The sequence below is a fragment of the Brassica oleracea genome, unplaced genomic scaffold (assembly GCF_000695525.1).
Source record: "Brassica oleracea var. oleracea cultivar TO1000 unplaced genomic scaffold, BOL UnpScaffold00576, whole genome shotgun sequence".
In the NCBI taxonomy this organism is placed as follows: Eukaryota; Viridiplantae; Streptophyta; class Magnoliopsida; order Brassicales; family Brassicaceae; genus Brassica; species Brassica oleracea.
Window position 1 is genome coordinate 23,119 of NW_013617420.1, and position 22,629 is coordinate 45,747.

At 31.8% G+C, this 22,629-nt stretch overlaps 1 protein-coding gene and 2 pseudogenes across 1 annotated transcript; 1 reads left to right on the forward strand and 2 right to left on the reverse strand.

Moving 5' to 3' along the window:
- Positions 1-6,689: 6,689 nt before the first annotated feature.
- LOC106319671 lies at positions 6,690-10,507 on the reverse strand (annotated as a pseudogene).
- A 1,835-nt stretch (positions 10,508-12,342) lies between these two features.
- LOC106319672 lies at positions 12,343-12,761 on the forward strand. Its single transcript, XM_013758049.1, has 2 exons — positions 12,343-12,628; positions 12,676-12,761. The coding sequence occupies exons 1-2, from the start codon at positions 12,343-12,345 to the stop codon at positions 12,759-12,761; spliced, it is 372 nt and encodes a 123-aa protein (XP_013613503.1).
- Positions 12,762-20,482: 7,721 nt separating this feature from the next.
- Positions 20,483-22,407, reverse strand: LOC106319668 (annotated as a pseudogene).
- Positions 22,408-22,629: the final 222 nt, after the last annotated feature.

Consider the following 22,629-nt stretch of genomic DNA (forward strand, 5'->3'; position numbering starts at 1 on the left):
GAGGTGTAAGAAGTTGAAATTACGACGGTGAAGAAAGTTGGGAAGAGGTGAAATCGTAGAATAATCTGGGCCGTCTGTGATGAAAAGTATAGTAACAGATCTAAGGGTCTGGAATGGAGGCATATATATGTCTTGTCTGGATCTGAATAATTGAATCTGGGTCGTACATGTTTTTTAAAGATCAATGGCTGAGAATGAATCCTGCCAATTTATTAGTTTAGTTAAAGAGATTTCTGGTTGAGAGTCAACTAGAAAAGCTGAGTCCTAACAGATCTTTAAGGTAAAGTGCTCTTGTATAAACATGTGACTTGGATTGACATTCATAAGTACATAAGTGACTCTGAACGTAATATTCTCTATATAATATTTATTCTGCGTCTTTATTCCAGACATAATGTAAACAAGAAAGCAATCAATAAAGTTCTTATGAGTTTAAACTATATATTATCTCTATAACACGTACGTCTTTATTACATATGTTTTTTTTGTTTGAAAAATGGCATATTACAGACAGGGTGATCCTGAACATAATGAAGTGAAACATAGGAGTAGGGCTCACAATTTTTTAAAAAAAAATTACGCTGAAAAAGGCTCCCGGAATCATTAAAAAAACTATTTTTTTGTTAAAACCTTACTAAAATGTTTATGGCCCATCATTTCAGGGACGTCCTACAAATGTATGTTCATTATACAAGTTTATGGAATTGATATGTGAAGAAGACAAAAGAGAAATGAGTTGAGAAAAAAAAAAAGAAAAGGCCTAACTTGTAGGCAGGAAGAGTGGTGGAAGTATGATAGAGAAAGAGCAAAGTGACGTTCTTGGAGATTATTGCCTGAATATACCATATTGGAGCAGAAATTTAGAAACTACTCAAACCCATAAAAAAATCCTCTTCCACCGTACACAATTGTGTACCACTTGACTATTTTACCCCTAGAAGAAAGACACGTAAGGCAGAAAAAAAGACTATTATTGGATTTGGTTTGATCTCTCCAATGACAAGCGTAGGTTACTGTTCTGGGGTAAGTGTGCAGCTAAATAGGTGTCCGTAACTTTCTGCGCACTAGCTAAGAATAGGTGATTCTAAACCACAAAATTTTTTTTATCTCTTTAATAATTAGTTCTTTATCATCTCTTTCCTCCATTTTTGTCGATGTTCATTATCTTTGTCCTTCTCTTCATCTTTTCAAGAACATATTTGTTGCTCATTTTCTTCTTTGTGTATTGACAACTTTTTGTAATAATCTCTTTTTTTTTGTAGAGATTTAACGATGAATCTTAGTATGACGTCATAATAAACTCATCAATTTCTTCATGCCCCAGCTATGTTCATGGTGGCGGTTCATTAGCAATGAGATCAAAATAAGTGGAAAGACAACTAATTAGATTGTGAGATTCAACAAAGCACGAGGAATTCTCGTATGTCTCGTGAACCAGTGTATTTAACATGCGATAACAACAAAGTTTACTTATTGGATGTCTACCATAACATATTATCATCTATGTTTAAACTTATAGTTTAACAGTTTTAATAGTTATCATGTGATCTTAGCTGCTAATTGGATCAGTAGTGACTAGAGTCCTTGCGTGTTTGTGTTGATGACATACAATGTTAGATGTAATGAACTTGCAAATGATCTAATTTCATCATATTTATGTTCCTAGTGGTTAACAATTTTCTTAACTATTATTCGAACATTAGTGAAAATGGAGAGGAGGGAAAAGTGTGAGAATTAGTGATTGTAGTTCATAGTGTATTAGTAAATATAATTGTTAGATGTTAACTATTCATATTATATGTTAATAATGCAACATAGATCAAGTTCTTTTGTCAACAAATCGAGTCTTATTAAAAACAATATACAAATATAGAAAATTTCAACGGTTATATACAATTTTAGTTAGCGGTTAAGATAAAAAGTAAAGTATATGTTATATTGATAACATGTAAATGAGACATAATCTTAGCTGTTAATTCGTTAAATAGTTGCTAAATGTTTAGTATATACTGACGAAATTGGAAATGCAAGAAAATTGGTTTAATATTTTCCTTTACTAGGTAAATGTGTGGTTAAATGTATTATTTTTGTGTAATCTCTAATTCTTGTGTTAAAAATACATTACATTGATCGATTTAGACGAACATGAAATAATATCATCTAAAACATTAAATTGGATAACTAAAAAAGTGCCAGTTAACGTTAATGGTATTGCGATGCCTCCACGTTAGCCACCATGTTCTAGATTGGCGAAAGCGGAACGATGTGTCTGATATTACCATGCATCTCTATAATATGTGGCGTGGCTCACACATTCCTCTCATATTTGCTGTCTTTTTCGACCACCGCACTGGTCCTCTATACCTGGAAAATTGACAAATGGATAGTGACTGAGAACAAAGTTAGTCATATAGAAGCGAGAGAGTGTGAATCGTCACAAAAGGAAAACAAGGATTTGAACTAACCTGATAGCATATTCGTCCATTCTCGTAGTTCTTTATACGTGCATTCTAACAAAACATTTATTATTGTCTCTAACCTATTTTGTAGTTGTTAACAACTTCTGTATCATTTACAACAATTATTTACGATATTTTACAACCACTAACCATCAGCGGCAACATGTTTTGTAACATCTAATCTAACATGTACCAGCTAATGGCAATATATTTTGTAACAGCTAGCACACCATGTGACAACTAACAACAGCTATCATGTAACACCTTTCTAGCCATTTTATCGATTAACCACAAATTTATTTCGTAGAAACTAACCAAACATGTATCAGCAAATGGTACCTATTTGTAGCATCAAATCAAACATTAAAATATGTATGAAGGGGTTAACTCATATGATATCCTTCATAAATTACAAACAATGATATGCGACAATAACCACTACAAGATGTCAATGAGGTAGAAATATCTGAGTTATGTTTAACCAACTCGTGTAATAAGGCAACGAGTCACTCAAAAGAGATGGAGACGGAAGAGTTGACCTTTGAATAAGAGTTTATCCGGAGCAGATGCGGTGGATTCGTCAAAAGTTACAGTGGCTTTGCAGTGTAAAAACTCTCAGATTGGCGGTGGAAAGATGGTGTCGGAGACGTTGATGAATGTTGATCTCCATGTATGTAATCGTCGTCACAATTGACAGACATGTTCTTATTTCACGTTCTTGCAAATTGCTAGATAGAAAAAATATAATGTAAACTAGGATAATTGACTAAGTTAATAGATTAAACAAGTGGTCCCACAGTCTAAATTTTCTGACATCATATCTCAGGAGAATATTTGGAGAGAGTCTAAAAGATTAGAAGAACAGGGATATTGAGGAAATTTTGAAAAAGTGTATAATGCCACGGGTAGATCTCTAATTATCATCAAAAGCGTGTATATGGCTCCTAAATTCTCTTTATTATTTTGGTGTTCTTTATTTTTGAGACATAATCTTCCATTATTTCACTTCAGTTTTCCTTCTCTGCTTTCGGTTATTGCTATATCCCATTTTTCTTAACTTTTTTGTTCGAAATTGTAAGACTAATGTACGTGGAAGATACCCTTCGTCACGTGACATCCGCACAATATATGCATGGCTTGGCATTAGGATTAATCAGTATTGATAATAGGTGATTCATTATTATGTTCAGATACTTGGTTTGACCGGTTAAGTTTGGTTAAGTGGTGGCAAAGTTTGTTATCACCACTGATCTGTTACATCTATACAGGAACATGTCCAATTGATATTAGTTCAGTCCAATTATGTATTCCTTTTATTTAGAAGTTATTTATTATTATCTTTACATAATCTGATTTCGTTTATAGCGTCCATTTGATCGTAATTATAGCCACCCCTTTTTTTTTCTGAGATGATTCTTTTCTTTTTGACGATATTAAACTGTTCTATATTTGATTTATCTATACTATTACAACAGGAAAATGTCCAATTGATATTAGTTCAGTCCAATTATGTATTCATTTTATTTAGAAGTTATTTATTATTATCTTTACATAATCTGATTTCGTTTATAACGTCCATTTGATCGTAATTATAGCCACCCCTTTCTTTTTTCTGACATGATTCTTTTCTTTTTCACTATATTAAACTGTTCTATATTTGAATTATTATTATTAAAGCAAATTATCATTTGTAATCTGTTAGAGACCATATTAACTTACGACCCATATGATTATATGAACATCATTAACACAGACCCATGCTGCCATGCATATGATTATATGAACAGCATTAACACAGTCCTAATAATAATATTAATTTCAACATAGTTAAAGTGAATGTTAAGATCTATATTAGTCAGTGTTTCAAAAAAAAAAGTGTTTCAAAAAAAAAAAGATCTATATTAGTCTATTTAAATCATATATTGTTTTTTTTTGAACAATCATATTCTATATTATATGGTTAATATAGCTATTTAATGTATTTTATTAATTTAAAATTAAAGAAATATGATAGAGGATGCACTATTTTTTATCAAACTTTTATTATTAAAAATCATTAATTGTCACATATATTTTAGTCATATTAGGAAATTTCGTAAACTTTATTTAAGGAAAAAAATGAAGAACATTCATAGTGAATTTATGGTTATTTTGATAAAAAAAAACTTATTATATATTTTGATGGATCAACTTATTTCTCAAAAGATTCTAAAACTCATTGTGGTGATGACACATGACTAAGAAAATGTTGTAATGCTTATATTAGGGATATTATTTCTAAAATCAACATTAATTATGCTAAAACTGTTTTTTGCTTTTTGACAGTTTTTACACGAACCTAATAATAATGGTATATATAATTAATACTATTAAATTAGGAACATGACTTATTGATATATGTATGGTCTAACTATGTTAGTACAATTATAAAATCTCTTATTAATCATTTAAAAAATATTATACCAAGAAAAACATAGATATAACTGAAAACACAAATATAAAAATTAAATTTTTAAAAAAAAAAAAAAAATATATATATATATATATATACCCGCCCTTAAATCTAGTCAATACTATTAAAATAGAAGGAGTCCTAAAAAATCTACCTATGAAAGGTTGTTGCACCATTTCATTTTTTAACCGAATATATTACATATTCTAAATATTATAACTAACCCCTATTATATCAACAAGAAAATATATTCTAACAATTAAATAAAACCTATTTTGTTCCAAGCCCTATTACATCTTTTTCTTTGTTACATAGAATCTCATAATTAACTAACCTTATTACATTTTTATAATCGAAACCATCGCATATTATCCCAGCGATAAAGAGAAAGATAATGTGCATTATATGTACATACGTTTAGTCTAAACCACTAAATATACCACTTTCACACCCCCATTAGATACAAATACTATACAAACATTATATATATGTATATACGATTAGTCTAAACCACTAAATATACCACTTTCATATCTTCTTGTGAGGCAAAACAACTCCTCCATTTCTATATATCTCATCACCTACATGAACATCTTCCCCAAGTATCGTCATGTTCACACCACCATGCGGGCCAAGCTAGACATTGTATAAACCACCACTCACCAATCTGAGAAATCAAAGAACTAACATTGTACACTATAACAAGATTTTAATGATCCATATAATCATAGACATCTATTATTTAAGTGGGTCATCACATTCATGACAACATTATAGCAAACTTACATATAGCATTTTCATCACAACATTTTAAGGAATTAATATACAAGTATTAATTAACCCTAAACCCAAAACTTAAAAATATATAGAATACCGAAAATATATCTAAAATACATAAATATACCTAATATACCAAAAATAAATTTTGGATACTTTGGGTACCCAATCGGGTTTCGAGTAGGACTCATATCTCATGCATAAGAGAGAGTTTTTTTTTGTGAAGCGCCTAAGAGAGAGTTAAATAAAATTGTACATACAAAATTTCAAATAAACTAATTATATAATTTTTAAAAAAATTCATTCTTTGATATAATACAACTTTGTAGTATAATAATGTATAACAATTTCAAAATATTAATTTATATTAAAATTTGTTTATAATAAAAAAAGCGCAGGTCAAAATCTACTTAAGATGAACAGTCGTAAAGTTAAGCGGTCTAGCAAACATATAACAACGTCGTTCTCTTCCTCTTTAAATGAAGCAATCAAGCGCAGGATTAAACATGGGTCTCCACTTTAATCTAATCCTTCTAAGAACAGATCATTCCTTTAAAACCTTCAGGGTTAAACCCTATACATTGGCATTGATTCGGTATTCTCCAATTCATTACACAATAATAGTTTTTTTTTGGACTTTTGAAAACTTGAAAAAGAATGACAACTAAGGAGACGTTATTCGTTCTGATAAACACTGACATGATTGGTCGGGTTTGATATATGACTGAAGAAATTTTAGCAAAGTAAAAAATTCCGTTTTGGGATTCAAACGGTAAACTCTTTTAAACGGCAAAAAATTCCCCTTTGCTGTTCACATTTACTGGACAGCAAGCCAGTTAACAAGCATGTACCAACCTATAAAGAAAGAAGTAAACAAAAAAAAAAAGGGTCCAAAACCTAGTCTACAAAAGATAAACGCAAAAACATTTAAAGCCCAAAAGCGAATTCAAAGCGAAGTAAAGATGCTCTACACCTCCAGAATCTGCAAAATGCATAGTCGCTCAAAATTGGCGCCTTGGTGGCCTAGCCTCAGCTTCCGAGACTCTAGTCTTCCATCCAAATCCTTCAAAGAATGCAAAAAAAAAAAAAAGCTCAGAGAGTGTTTGCTTGCACTATAATTTAAGTACTACTGATCAAAGAGACATTAAAAAGATAATAGTATAATACTTACTGCACCATTCAAAGAGTTGATGGCTTTTGTGACCTCTTGAGGAGAGCCGAGTGTCACAAACCCAAAACCCTTGGATCGACCAGTGTCCCTGTCAAAGATGACTCTGGCCTCCACAACATTTCCTTGCTCGCCAAACAAGCTTTCCAGGGCCATGTCATCCACACCCCAGGAAAGGTTGCCAAAACACGGTCTGATGAACCTGATCCCGAACCTGACCCAGAACCGTAGCTGGAACGTTCAGACTGTAGAAGTCGGATAACCAGACTGAGATAAACGATATAACAAAAATAATACGTTAAGGAAATCGACGATTTGTAAAGCGAATACAAGAACGATAAGAAATCGTATTCGCAAATAAACATGGAGTCGAGATATAATCTACTTCCTTAACTCTAAATATTCGCTCCGTTAGTGAGACGGTACTGTACGAATATCGAGTCTCAGGATACAACCATGGTAGACGATTACGCTTCACTCGAGAATCACCCTATCGAACTATAAATCTACGAAACACTCTCGAACTATAGACTTACGCTAAGGGATTTTCGCTGTTGGATTTTGATACGAGAAAAGTTAAGAAATGAAGAAGGAAGATAGTCGATATATAAAGAGGAGACGAGGAGTGGTTTTTCGAAACTGTTGCCAACGTTTTTCGAAAATCTCTCAAGGATCTCGGAGTGGAACGTTGAGCAACTTTTTCCGCAAGTTTCTCTCTTGTTGACTCGGTTCTGATCCATTTCGAACAGATAAACTTCGTGTCGTTTTTAGACAAACTACATGTCGTTTATACACAAATGTCATGCTTTTAGAAATGAAATGGCAAAAACATTGAGCTTAACTTGGTCCAAAAAAAATTTTATTGGGCCAAGCCGAAACCCAAGCCCACGCCAAGCCGGCTGGACGGCAGCGACAGCGCGCGTGGGGAGCCATCCTCTCCTCTGCGGCCGTTTAACACCTCATAGCACAAGACCATAATTAAACTGCTTTATGGTTCTTGTGTTCCCCGATGTGGGACAATTTCCCTTTCCTCATGACTAATATTGGGCTTTATGATATAAGCCTTAAGCCATTTATTTTTCACCTTAATAATCAAAGCCATTGGGCTTTTATTGTTCCAACACAGACCCGTAACCAGAACGTCCTGAACGTTGAGACCCGTGACCAGAAGCTCCAGAACGTTCAGAACCGTAACTGGAACGCTCTGAACCGTAACCACCACTTCTTGGTCCTCTGGAGAAAGATTCCTCCCTCTTAGGTGGAGGAAGACCAGCGTTAACCCTCAAGGGTCTGCCTTCAAACTCCTGTAACGTTCATGAATAACATTACACACAAGCCAAGAAGAAGAAACAACAAAAAACAATTTCATGATCAAAAAATCTCCTTACATAGCCATTGAACTGCTGAGCTGCTGCCTCAACTTTGGCTGCAGTGGACATTGTCACAAAACCGAAACCTCTGCTTCGACCAGTTGTTTTGTCATATATTACCTATGAAATGAAAACAATCATATATCATAAGCTCAGTGCTACATAGAAACACAAAGAGCCACACAACATTATGTTCAATGAATCAAGAGAGGTTTAAATAGATTTCAAGAAGTTATGAGCACTATCTATTCTCATTAGGCAATAGAGAATAATGATGTTACCTCAACCATCTCAGCATTTCCAGCGCTCTCGAACAGCTGAGCAAGCTGAGCGCTATCGACATTAAAGGAAAGGTGCTATCGACATTAAAGGAAAGGTTACCGACGAAGAGTTTGAGGTCAGCAGAGAAGGAGCTGCGTTCCTGCGAGGGAGAATCATCGTCGGCGAACATGTCTTCCTCCACCTCGACGGTGGGAGGAGCATTTTACGGCGGAGGAAGAGAGAAGATGGTGGGAGTGGAGTTTGAAGGAGAGGGAAGGAGGTAAGACAGAGGCGAACCTGGAGACGCAGAGAGGAAGAGATTTAGGATTGAATGAAGATAGAGAAAGGGAAGAAGCGGAGGCAGAAATGGTTAAAAGCTCTGTCGATATGAGGTGCTTTGAAAAGGATAAGGCGTAGTAACTAGTAAGGTTCTGCGAGAGACTGAGAGTGGAGATAAGTTCTACTTGTTTGAAATACTGTCTCTGTTTCACAAAGATAGACTTTTTTTTATTGTTTTTAACACATATTAAGAGAACACATTAAATCACTATAATAAATGTTTTGTTTTCTATAATTTTCAATTTTCAATAATTTTTAACCAATAATAATTTAATAAAGTCAAATAATTTTCTTGAAGATCACAATTTTTTCATAGAAAATACAAAAAGTCTATTTTGTGAAACAATTTGCTTTTCTAAAACATCTAACTTAATGAAACAGAGGGAGTATGATAAAGTAAGTAGAAATATTTGCAAAGAAAAAATATGCTGTTTTTTTAGTTTTGTATCGATTAATCTAATATGTATGATAAACTATATTTATAAGATTTAAACTTAATATATTTTAGTGTATTGAGTACTGAATGAACTTTTAATCAACTAGGTTTCCACAAAATTCTAAGGTTGAATTTGAAACTTGTATGTTATATAAGACTATGGACAATGCTTACACATATTCTAACACCATATTTATATTTTTTTTTAACATTTCATATCATTTTCTCTCTTTTCCACATATTAATTCAACATCCATTCAACTTTTGTATTTAATAAAACTTAACATATTATCCCATCATTGTATCCTATATCTTAATACTAGTATATACATTTACAATAATTACAAAATTTAAAATACTTTTCAATATTCAAAATAACTACAACTTAAAGAACAGAAAACTAAGATAAAAAACGGAAAAGATGTAAAGGGACGGACAAAGTTGAAGGGTGGAAGTATCTCTGGGAGAGGTTATTGAGGTAGATGGTACACACATATTTCGGAAGTACAAAGATTGTCTACTAACAGCAAGTGGACAATATGTGGATTTCCAGATACTCCGATTGCGTTTGGAGTTGTAGACAACAAGAGTAACAAGTCGTGGTCATGGTTTTTAAGAAGCGCTCAAGCATCGTAAAAGACAATTGTGATTTAACAATTATGTTTGATTATTATGTTTGATAGATCTAGCCATATATATTCAGCTGTTGCCTTGTACACTTACATAAAAATGTGAATGCCAAGTACAAAAAAAGGAACCAGAAAGATTTGGAAGGTAGGCCAACAAAAATATTCAAAGTATCCCATTTTAACAAATTTTATGAAGAAATCATGGGGGGAATGGAGCACTCTAAACTTGTTTCAAACCACTATCTAAAATCGACTTGGAATGAGACTACAAAAAAGGTTATACTGTCAGTGCCAAATCCAACTGATATCTTTGTACCACCTGTTGAGTAAGATTGAATATTTACCACCAATGAAAAAGGTCCCTTCATGACCTCCACCAAAGGAACGTAAACTTTCTGCTGAGGAGATTTCGATAAAAGCTCAAACCCTTTTTAACCGCTTTCTTGAATTTATATTTGCATTGCCAGCTTTGAGGTATCGCCAATTAATAGGAAGGTGTGAAGAAAAAAAGGTAAAAAGTTTTGGTCGGTGTTCCAAATCAGACCCAACAAAAAGACATATAAGGAACCTCGATCATGATGAATATTTGAGTGATGAATAAGGCACGAACAGTCATTTCGAGAAAACCGCATAATATGTATACCCTTTTTGTAAAACTAAATGTTATGTTATTTTTAGTAAAACTAATTATTTAGTTTTTTTTGCTGAATGTTAAACAAGGTGTACTACTATACACCTTTTTGTATAATACAGTTTTTACCCAACAAAAGTGAAACAAAGTGTATCCAAATGTATAGAAATGTATACCCAGACCCAAGGACATGCGTACCCGAAGAAGTATCCGTACACCACACACATAACCTCGTACACCACACACCAGGACCTACAAGATGCCTACACAAAAATATTATTTGAGCGATTTATCCTCAATATTATTTGTGCGTTATTTTGGTTGTAAAAACATTTTTAAGTCTATTTGAAAGATTTAGCCTTAATATTACTTCATAAGATGGTCATCTTTGTAAAAGAAAAACTAGGTAATTTTCTCATACTCATACACGTATATTAATATTTAATTTATAATAATAATAGTAAATATTTTATTTATTTTATAGGTTTTAAATCTTTTTTATTTTATAAGTTTTATTAAAAAAAATCAATTTATATTATGAAAAACAAATATAATGTTTTTTAAAAATGCATCTGGTTTTGCTTATAAAAAATTAATTGATTAAGATGATCTTTATTAATCTCAAATAAAACCATAAATAATTCATGATTCTAAATAGACTAAAATCTAAATAATTTTATTATTACTTTCATTTAATTTAAGGAGGAGCCACGGTCATTACATCACTTCCCCACAAATACATCATTGAGTTATCCGGTAATATATATATATACACAAGGGTCGGTCCGCGCTACGCGCGATATATGATTGCCGTGTGATGTATATTAGTATATTATTGTACATTTTGATTGCTTTGCATGTGTTATATGTTATGATTTACCAAAAAAGGTCAATAATAACGTTGATGGTTTTTAAGTATTTTGATGGCTGTGTTTATATTTAGAGGTAATTGCGTTTAGAATTGTTTTAAAGAAATCGAAAGTAATACTATATAGTTTGGGTGAGGTGGTAATGGGATTTTAAATGCAAACTATTTGATACATTTAATATCAGTTTTAATTGGCAGTAGTGTTAAACTGTGTTTTTGATGTAGGAAATAAAGATGTCTAATTAAGAATAGGATTATATACAATCATATAACTCTTTTTAATGTAGGAAATGTGTGATATCCATAGAGGTTCTATGTTGGCTAAAGAAAAAATATTTGCCACTTACACTGACGATGTGACAATGTGTGATATCCATAGAGGTTCTATGTTGGCTTCATCAATTGCAAAGTCAGATTTAATAATATGGGACGAAGCTCCGATGAAACACCGTCAAGCATTTGAAACGCTAGACCGGTCTCTCAGAGATCTGTTGTCACCTTCAAATCCAGAAGCTGCTGACAGACTTTTTGGTGGCAAGACTGTACTTTTAGGACGCGATTTCAGGAAAATATTACCTGTAGTGCCACATGGAAAACGACAAGACACAGTCCTTGCATCAGTCGGCAAATCGTATCTTTGGAAAAATGCTGAAGTATACACCCTTTCCATAAACATGCGATTAAGGGAGGAGGACAGAGACTTTCCTAAATGGATTCTGAAAGTTGGTGACTAGGACGCCGATACTGTATCTTCACATAGAGATAAACGTAAGGAGGGTGATCAGATTGTTGTGAACAAATAATTCATGATATCTAAATCAGACAAACCACATGAAGTGCAAGCAGATGAGCATATCCTAACTTTGTTCATAATTATCGGACCAAGAAGTACTTAGCGGAGAGAGCAGTGTTGACGCCTACAAATAGTACTGTCCATGAGCTAAAGTCCTACATGCTGTCTCATGTTCCATCTCAGGCTAAAGAATATTTGAGCTCTGATTCCGTTGAGCTAGAAGCTACACTAGATGATGACTGGACAAGCCATTACCCTCAAAAGTATCTAAATTCACTTGAGTTCCCTGGGCTACCAAACCACATTCTCTGCTTGAAGGTAGGACCAGTCATGATTCTGCGCAATCTCAACCAGACTTATGGATTATGTAATGGGACAAGGGTGATAGTTACTCGACTAGGTAACAGGATAGTCGAGGCTGAGATCATGACTAGGAAAGATTCAGGTGAACGAATATTGATCCCTCGGATACAACTCTCCCCTCTTATTTAGACGGGGCTGATGGAGTAACCAATATTGTCTACAAGGAGATCCTCAAGGGGTTTAGAGACGCAAAGGCTAGCATTAAACAGGTTTAGTTGGTACGACATCTCCGTTCTGCTTTTATTTCAACTACTGACTTAGTCACTTTCATCGCAGGGAAAGCAGCTAATGTGTTCCTGAAGATTTCTAAGCTTCGACAAGGATATCGTAATCGAGTGTACTCCGTATCATATTTTCAAAATACTCGACTTCCTCTTTTTTATCGTTTTCCATTTGATACTCTGTTGAAAACAATCCTCATTCCGCTTAAATATTTGTCAAAATTTATGGTTTCATATTATGAGTCCGTAACCCCACATATACTATGTCTCAAAGGTCTAATATATACATAAAATATTTTACTACCATAAGCTTACTAAAAAGGCATAAATAAATAGAATTTCCCCAAGAATAAACAAAGTATTCACAGTTTAATTTAATACAGTATTATGTTAAGTCAAAAAATACTTGCATGGAATAATATATCAAGAAATCTAAAAAAATATATAATAACACTGCAGACAAGTACATATATGTGTACAATTCAATACGGGAAGTATGTCACCACTTCATTTCATACTCTTACAAGCTGACCGTTTTTAAATCAGTAAAACAAATTTATGCTATTGTCTTATCATGTATCATCAAATGGAATTAAAGGAAATTAAAAAGAAATTGATTTAGAACCGAAACTAAAAGTAACACATTATCAAATACTTTTTAAAAAAAAAATTATTCAAAAACTAAAAGATATACTCTCTTTGTTTCAAAAAATGCAAGTTTTAATATTTTCACATCTATTATGGAAACAAGTTAAACAAACTATATCCAAAACTTTTTACCAATGGAGATTCAGTAACAATCGGTAATGTTTTGTTTGAATTAATTGTAGGACCAAAATAATAACTAATAGTAATAAATAGGCCAAACAACGTTTTTAAGTAGATTTATTAAAACTCATTCCCTTTTAATAGTATTGATATCTGCTACTTTCATATTTGAAATTTTCTATGTGTCCGGAATATTTAATTTTAAATTAGATTTAAAAAATAAAAATTGTCATATTGTTGTATCAATAATTTGAAGGAAAATCTTTTATCTTCCAAACGGAATCTTCGTTTTATTAAATTTGTTGAGAATGTGAACAAAAGACCTCCTAAACCTAAATACAATTTAGAATTATTAGAACAAAATACTAAAATTTTCAAAATTCAAGGTGTTTGGTTTATTTAAATAGCTAAATAATATTAAAAGCTAGATAATAATACTGTTGCGTTATTGTATGACTAAATGTTACGCGGAATATTTCTCGTAAGAGTGGGGATCCTTTTAAATAACTTATGTAAGTGGGAAAAACAAAAGAACCCCCCAACGTAAAGCAAATAAATATTCTTGTGTTAAATGTTCACCAAATAAATATTCTTATGTAAAACCAGTAAATTCAACTTTGCATTTATTATATTGTATTATGAATTTTATAAATAAGTTCACTAATATAATATAAATTTATTGGTTCATCCAATTTATTGGTTTAAAAAAAAAACATCTTCCAGGTATTTTCGGTACAGGCAAATCAAAGTCAATCTATCCAACTCGGTGCTGTTGATTTATATTGGTTTGGTCATACCGGTTTGAGCCTCACTAAGCTTATATGAGATGATGTTATGACATATGTGATATATGATTATAACGACATAATTATACACTAAAACTTCTTTAAAAAATATTACTATTTACTATATCATTTGTTGGACTATAAACCGAAACAATATATTACAATCTAACTACAATTTTTATTTATATTATTTATATTTTTAAAAACATGATTATATGTTATGTGTAAACTGTTGTATCATTTATTCGTTCTAATCATCCTTTTGGTTAAAATTGTTTGATATTCCACAAATGTAATTAAATATAATAATAGGAGTGTTGAGATATTTTATTAGATTAATTTCATTTTAACGGTATAAGTCTTTCTAAAGGTTTATTTTATTTTAGTTTTATTATTTTTGTCAAATAATGTTATATTGCGTCTCTTATTCATATAATGTAAATCTATATTTTGTTTTCATAGTTTTATTTGATTTGTATTTGAGGACTTTCTAATTTGTGACATAATTTTGTTGCATTTTCACACAAATTATTTTGTTATTTTTTACTGTTTTAGATATATAATTTTCATTTAAAAAAGATCCACCTTTTTTGAAATAACAAATTTCCAAAAATGTATTTTACATTTTTAATACATTGTTTATTGGTAAATGTAAATTTTAAAAGAAATTATGGTTACCGTATCTCTATTGGTAAAAAGTTTTGGATATAGTTTACTACAAATGATTGAATCAATATTCAATATTTAGCATGTTTTCTTAATAGGTGTGAAAATATTAAAACTTACATTTTTTTAGACAAAGAGAATATATGTTTTAATTTTTGAATTATTATTTTTTAAAAATTATTTGATTATGTGTTACATTTAGGTTTCGTTCTAAATCAATTTCCTGTTAATGTCCTTTAATTCCATTTGATGATACATGGAAAGTCAATAGCTGATGTAGATAAGTATTTGGAATATTTCCAAATATCTTATTATTTGTTTTATTAATTATTTAGATAATTATTTTTATTGTTTTAGGGTTTTCGGTTTTATTATATATAGCCGTTTAGGCTTAAGTTTGTATTCAGTTTATGATTTGATTAATAAAAGTTAAGAGATTTCTCTTTAATTCTTGTTTTCGGCTAGATCATTGGTGATCTCAACGAATTTAAGAAGACATTGATCTTAGGCATTCTTAGACTAAATAAGATCTTTGTGATTATTCTAGTTTTCCGGATATTCTCAGAATCAACGGATATCTAGTTCTATACCTAGAAGCTTCTGCTACATCAATAGCCTAAATTTGTTTTACTGATTTAAAAATGTTCAGCTTGTAAGAGTGTGAAATAAAGTTGTGACTTACTTTCATAGTGAATTGTCCACATATATGTACGTTAGCGTTATTATTGTTGTCTTCAATGTTACTATATATTTTTTTAAAAAAATCTTGATATATTATTCCATGTAAGTATTTTCTGATTTAACATAATACTATATTTAATTAAACTGTGAATACTTTATTTATTCTTGGGGGAATTCTATTTATTTGTTTATGCGTTTTTAGTAAGCATATCGTAGTAAAATATATTTTATGGATAAATTGGACTTTGTCCCATTACATAATCCATAAGTTTGGTTGAGATTGCGCAGCATCATGACTGGATACCGTACCTTCAAGCAGAGTCTGTGGTTTGGTAAGTGCAGGTATCTTAAGTGAATTTAGATACTCCTGAGGGTAGAACAGCGCATTCACGCTTCAAGCTGCCACTTACACTGACCGATGTGACAGTGTGTGATATCCATAGGGGTTCTGTGTTGGCTTCGTTAAAAGAAAATTCAGATTTAATAATATGGGACGAAGCTCGAGTGGCACACCGTCAAGCATTTGAAACGCTAGACCGATCTCTCAGAGATTTGTTGTCACCTACAAATCCAGAAGCTGCTGACAGACCTTTTGGTGGCAAAACTGTACTTTTAGGAGGCGATTTTAGGCAAATATTACATGTAGTGCCACATGGAAAATGACAAGACACAGTCCTTGCATCAGTCAGCAAATCGTTTCTTTGGAAGAATGCTGAAGTATACACCCTTTCCATAAACATACGATTAAGGGAGGAGGACAAAGATTTTGCCAAATGGATTCTGAAAGTTGGTGATGGGGACGCTGATACTGTATCTTCACATAGAGATAAAAAAAAAAAAAGAGGAAGGTGATCAGATTGTTGTGAACAAAGAATTCATGATATCTAAATCAGACAAACCACATGAAGCGCAAGCAGATGCAGCATATCCTAACTTCGTTCATTATTGTCGGAACAAGAAGTAGTTAGTGGAGAGAGAAGTGTTGACGCCTACAAATAGTATACTGTTCATGAGCTAAACTCCACCATGCTGTCTCATGTTCCATCTCAGGCTAAAAAATATTTGAGCTCCGATTCCGTTGAGCAAGAAGCTACACCAGATGATGACTAGACAAGCCACTACCCTCAAGAGTATCTAAATTCACTTGAGTTCCCTGGGCTACCAAACCACAAACTCTGCTTGAAGGTACGGTCTCCAGTCTCATGATGCTGCGCAATCTCAACCATACTTATGGATTATGTAATGGGACAAGGGTGATAGCTACTCGACTAGGTAACATGATAGTCGAGGCTGAGATCATGACTGGGAAAGATGCAGGTGAACAAATATTGATCCCTCAGATACAGCTCTCCCCGCTTGACAACATGCATCCTTTCACATTATGCCAACGCCAATATCTGCTGTCTTTGATATGAATCAAGTTGCTTTCTATCTTCCTAGGACCGTCTTCACTCATGGCCAGTTGTAAGTAGCACGATCGCAGGTAACAACACCGGAGGGGCTTAAAATATTAGACAATACCTCTGATTCAGACGGTCCTGATGTAGTAACCAATATTGTCTACAAGGAGATCTTCAAGGGCCTACGCAAAGGCTAGCAGTAAACATGTTTACTTGGTACAATATCTCCTGCTCTTATTTCAAAACTGACTTTTATCACTTTCATCGCACGGAAAACAGCCAATGTTCTTGAAGAATTCTACGCTTCCACAAGGATATCGTAATCGAGTGTACTCCGTATCATATTTTCACAATACTCGACTCCCTCTCTTCTATCGTTTTCCATTTGATACCATGATGAAGACAATTCTCAGTCCGCTCAAACATTTGTCAAAAATTGTGGTTTCACATTATGAGTCCGTAACCCACATATACTATGTTTCGAAGGTCCAATATATCCATAAAATATATTTTACTTCCATATGCTTACTAAAAAAACGCATAAATAAATAGAATTCCCCCAAGAATAAATAAAGTATTCACAGTTTAATTGAATATAGTATAATATTAAGTTGAAAAATACGTGCATGGAATAATATATCAAGAAATATTTTTAAAAATATATAATAACATTGAAGACAAACCTAATACCCGCTAACGTACATATATGTGTACAATTCAATAGGAAAGTATGTCACCACTTCATTTCATACTCTTACAAAGGTGAAGTTTTTTTAATCAGTAAAACTAATTTATGCTATTGGCTTTTCATGTATCATCAAATGGAATTAAAGGAAATTAACAAGAAATTGATTTAGAACCAAAACTGAAAGTAACACATAATCAAATAATTTTTTTAATAAAAATATTCAAAAACTAAAAGATATACTCTCTTTGTTTCAAAAAAAAAATGTAAGTTTTAATATTTTCACACCTGTTAAGAAAACATGTTAAATATTGAATATTGATACATTAATTTTGTAATAAACTATATCCAAAACTTTTTATCAATAGAGATTCAGTAAACATAATTTGTTTTTAAAGTTACATTTACCAATAAACAATGTATTGAAAATGTAAAAATTTATTTTAGGAAATTAGTTTTTTTTTGTTGAAAAGGTGGATATTTGTGAAACGAAAAAGTATATATCTAAAACAGTAAAAATAACAAAATAAAAATGTGTACAAATACAACAAAAATTTTCACGAATTCAAAGTCTGCAAATACAAATCACATACTGATATGAAAACAAAATATAGATTTACATTTTATGAATATATTTAATCTTAATCTATTTATATTCAAATAGATTAATATTCAAACATTTATTTTTGATGTAAGAAATAGATATGTCTAAATAAATATGGTAATGATATTAGTAAATCAAATTAAATATTTATTTGAATATAAATTAAACAATTAATATTTCGAATATATCTGAATACTAATATGAAAACAAAATATATGTCTAAGTAAGATAATTTCGATATAAATTAATAACATATACAATAAATAATAATATATTAATTGTTGTTTTAGTTAGACCTTTGATTTTAGGTATAAGAACTTGGATTTGTCAAAGAGTATTTATATTATATATATATTCATAGTACCACTATTCATTACACTAATCATTTTTACCCTCACTTTTAATGAAAGGTAAAAGACACTTATACCCATATAGTTAACTAATCTAAACTTAGGATTTAGAGTTGAGGGGTGGGGTAGGTTTTTTGGAATGTAAAATTTAGGATTTTAATAAATATATAAATAAATACTTAATTTTTAAAAAAAAATTAAAAAAATAGTTTCAAACATAATTTTCGATTTTAAAAAAGAAACTTTGAAAAAAAAATTAAGAAAAAATTCAAAACAAAAATCAAAACAAAAATTAATAAAAAAGTTCGAATTTGAAAAAGTATAATTCGAAAACATAAAAAAAATTATTATTTATTTATTTATTTAAATAATAGAAATTCTCTAAAATAGCCATTTTTAAGTTTTTATCACAAAATAGCACTCAATGAAAAAATGATCAAAATAAGTTTTATTAAAGGGTAAAAATGTATTTTGACCCTAGGGTTAACTAATCTAGACTTAGGGTTTAGAGTTAATGGGTGGGGTTTTGGGGATAGGGTTTCAAATTTAAAAAAATAAAAAATAAATATTAAAAATTTCAAAATAAAAAGAGGCTATTTTGGTCATTTTCTTTCTTGAAAGCTATTTTTGTGACAAAAACTTAAAAATGGCTATTTGAGAGAATTTCCCTTTAAATAATGATTTATTATATATATAGAGAACAAGGGTATAAGAGTCTTTTGTCACTTAGTGGTGGTAAAGATGAAAAGTGGTACCGTGAAAATGGTAAACATATAATTTCCCCAATTAAAATACATATACTTATTTATAAGTAAGCCACATTGTTGTATTAGTTTCGGTCTTCATTTTATATGTGTAAGTATATTTCCAAAATTTTAATATACTTTGATATATGCTTATTTGCAACAAAAAAAGAAAGAGAAATATAAAAATATATTAATAATTTTTATATATGTTATTTCGGGAAAAAAATATAAAATATTGTTAGTTCGTAGTTACATAAGTGAACATAATCGGTAATCTTTTGAAATTTATGCATGTATATAAATATTTATAACAAAACTAAATCATAATAATTTGTTGATATACTATCTTCACCTTTTATTAGTTTTGAGTCATGTCCAATTTAGATGCATAAAAATAAATAGAAGTGTATTCTAAGTAATGATATATCACTGACTTAAATAGGCATCTGATTTTGAGTAAAAGAATCATGATCAATTCATTTACTCATTTTGGATATATTAAGTTGTATATTTTTTCTAAAATGAAAAACAATTATTTTTATTCTAATTGGGTTAAGAATTGATTATTTTTGTTGCATTTATATAGTTACTAGGATTTGGCCCGTAGTAGGGCGGGTTATTACACAATGAAATACAATTTTTATATTAATACATTTTTGATGTGGTTTTTGTGAAAAGCAAGGACAAATAGAGTGGCCAAGTTTAAATTAGGGAGAGGACTCAAAAAATTACTACACATTGCATATTATAAGCTCCTGCCTGGTTAACCTTAAATTTAGGAAGCTAGTGACACATTTAGTTTCCACTCATTTCCAGAGTTCAACAGTTTCAAATGTAACCACTGACCTCTTTGAAAGCATATTGGGGTTTTAAGTTCAACCAGTCAATGAACTAACTTACATTTAGTAACAGCTAGTTCTGCTGAATCATTCCTTTGGGGTTTTATTCTGTCATGAACGAAGATTCCTGAGTATGGGTGTTTGATACAGTCATACAGTAATAAAGGTTGTATATGACCTGAGTAATTCGGTAGATGGAAAAATAAAACTTTGTAGACTTTTTACTGTCCAATATGAGTCAGAGAAGATCATTAAAACACAAAGTTTTGAGAAAAAAAAATAGTGAGTATTCATGAAGATATGGTATAACATGTAAAATGCATTTTAAGCCTCCTTGCAAGGCCTAAAAGGACAAAGTCTCAAGTACCGTCATAAGTCTCTTGCCTGGTTTCATGTTTGCCAATTTCGTCTTCTTTCCCCGAAAGGTTCAAACTGCGTATTGCAAAATGAAAGAATTCTTATGTAAGTGAATACAGAACATCAAGTTCAAAAGTTCAATCAGGCGAATTGAGCCTTTAGAACTGCTGATGTGATAACCTCTGCAAAAAAAGAATGCAGTAATATATACACGATTCAGTTGCTTGATGGACAGAAAGAACAGTAAACCATGGCTTACCAGATAGATCTTCCATTTTCTTAGGCTTGACATCAACAATGTTAAAACTTTGATTGGTAATTTCCAGATTCCAAAGATTTATTCGCAAATCATCAGCAGAAATAAATGTTTCGCCGTCACTAATTTTAATATAACGATTATTAGGAGCAAGACATGTACAATGGGAGTATATATCTAAAGGGGTGAATATGAATAAACTACCTGTTATTTGAGATAGAATTGATACGATAATCATGAGCATGAGAATATACTCTTCGACATCTAGCTACAGGGCTCGACTCATGACTAGTTACCTGTATATGCCCAAACGAACTTTTAGTCTACATATGAGCAATATTAGAATGTTAAAATGTTCAAAACAAATAGTTGAGAGTACAACTACCACTGGCAACCGCAGCGATGAGCTGCTTCAGGTACTTCTCCGTTCACATTTTCAGTAGTTCTTGAAGGATCTGAATTTACATCACAAATCTTCTTGATCTTCTTGTCATCACAATTCTTAAGCATTGTGTACGCAAATAGTGAGAGCTGGTGTCATACTCTACACAATTTTAGAATTGATATACAGCAGCTTTTCTATGAGGTTGCTTGCTACGTTATTTTAGATGAAAGACTACTGCTACCTGCGAATCTAAAAGACCGAATCAAGAAGGTACTTGAAGTACCTCTTTTGATCATAAGAACCAGGGCCTCCGATCCACATGCTTAAAAATTTGGAAAGAGTACCCTTTCATCAACACTTATCACTGCACCAGCATTGTCGAAGTCACCACCGTAGTTAAGAGCATAAAGTATAATAGCAAGCGGTCGTTCAGGAAAAAGTCATAATCATCCTCTACAACATGCGTGAGAAAAGGGAAAAAAAAGATTATATTAAAAATTCGGCAACTTGTTTAGTGAAAAAGAAACATGAACATTTTGTAGTAGACTAACCTATTGAGCATTACAGATGAGATCCATATCGTTTTTTATTAGAAGCTCAACGACCTTTTCAGGTCCAAACGTGTAAGAGACTCCACGGTGGTTCATCCACCAGCTTTGACATCTTTGCTTGATCAGATCAAAGCAGACCACAGAGCTGACCAGAGTCTGGAACGTCAGTAGGTCGCTTAATGTTTGTAATCTGTTCCCCGGTTGTCAAATCAGGAGAAAGGAATGCATGCATAATATCTTATGGCTATTGCAGCAGCTACAGGAGGCACTCAAAAGAATCTGTAAACACTTTTGAGAGTCTCACACTGAATCTACGGTTGAATCCATTGTAGAATCCGTAGATTCTCTTGATGGAAGCTCATTCGTGGTTTCCTCTCAGAAATAAAAGGTTCACGGGTATTTGATTTTGTAGAAAAGTAGAAGACAGATCGTCTCCAAACTCTGCTACCTTCGGTCCACGTAATCTCCCAAGAATAAGCAGTTAGCTGTAGGAGGGAAGCCTCTGTATTCAAACAGCCTCAACAGACCCGAGTACTGTCCATGAATATCACCTGAAAAGAAATACCATTACAAATCCGTGTGAATTTAAGAGACCAATGGGACACATTATCATATCTGTTCATGTAAAAAAGACCAAACAAAAGCTAATCGTTGCAAAAGAATAGTTTAAGCTCATTAAACTTCTCACGATGTCTCACTCAAAACTTAGAGCAATTCCAGTGATCTTTATCGAGTCCTTTTAAACTTCTATATGTTTTGAGATCAGCTGCTGCAATCAGATTTGATTGA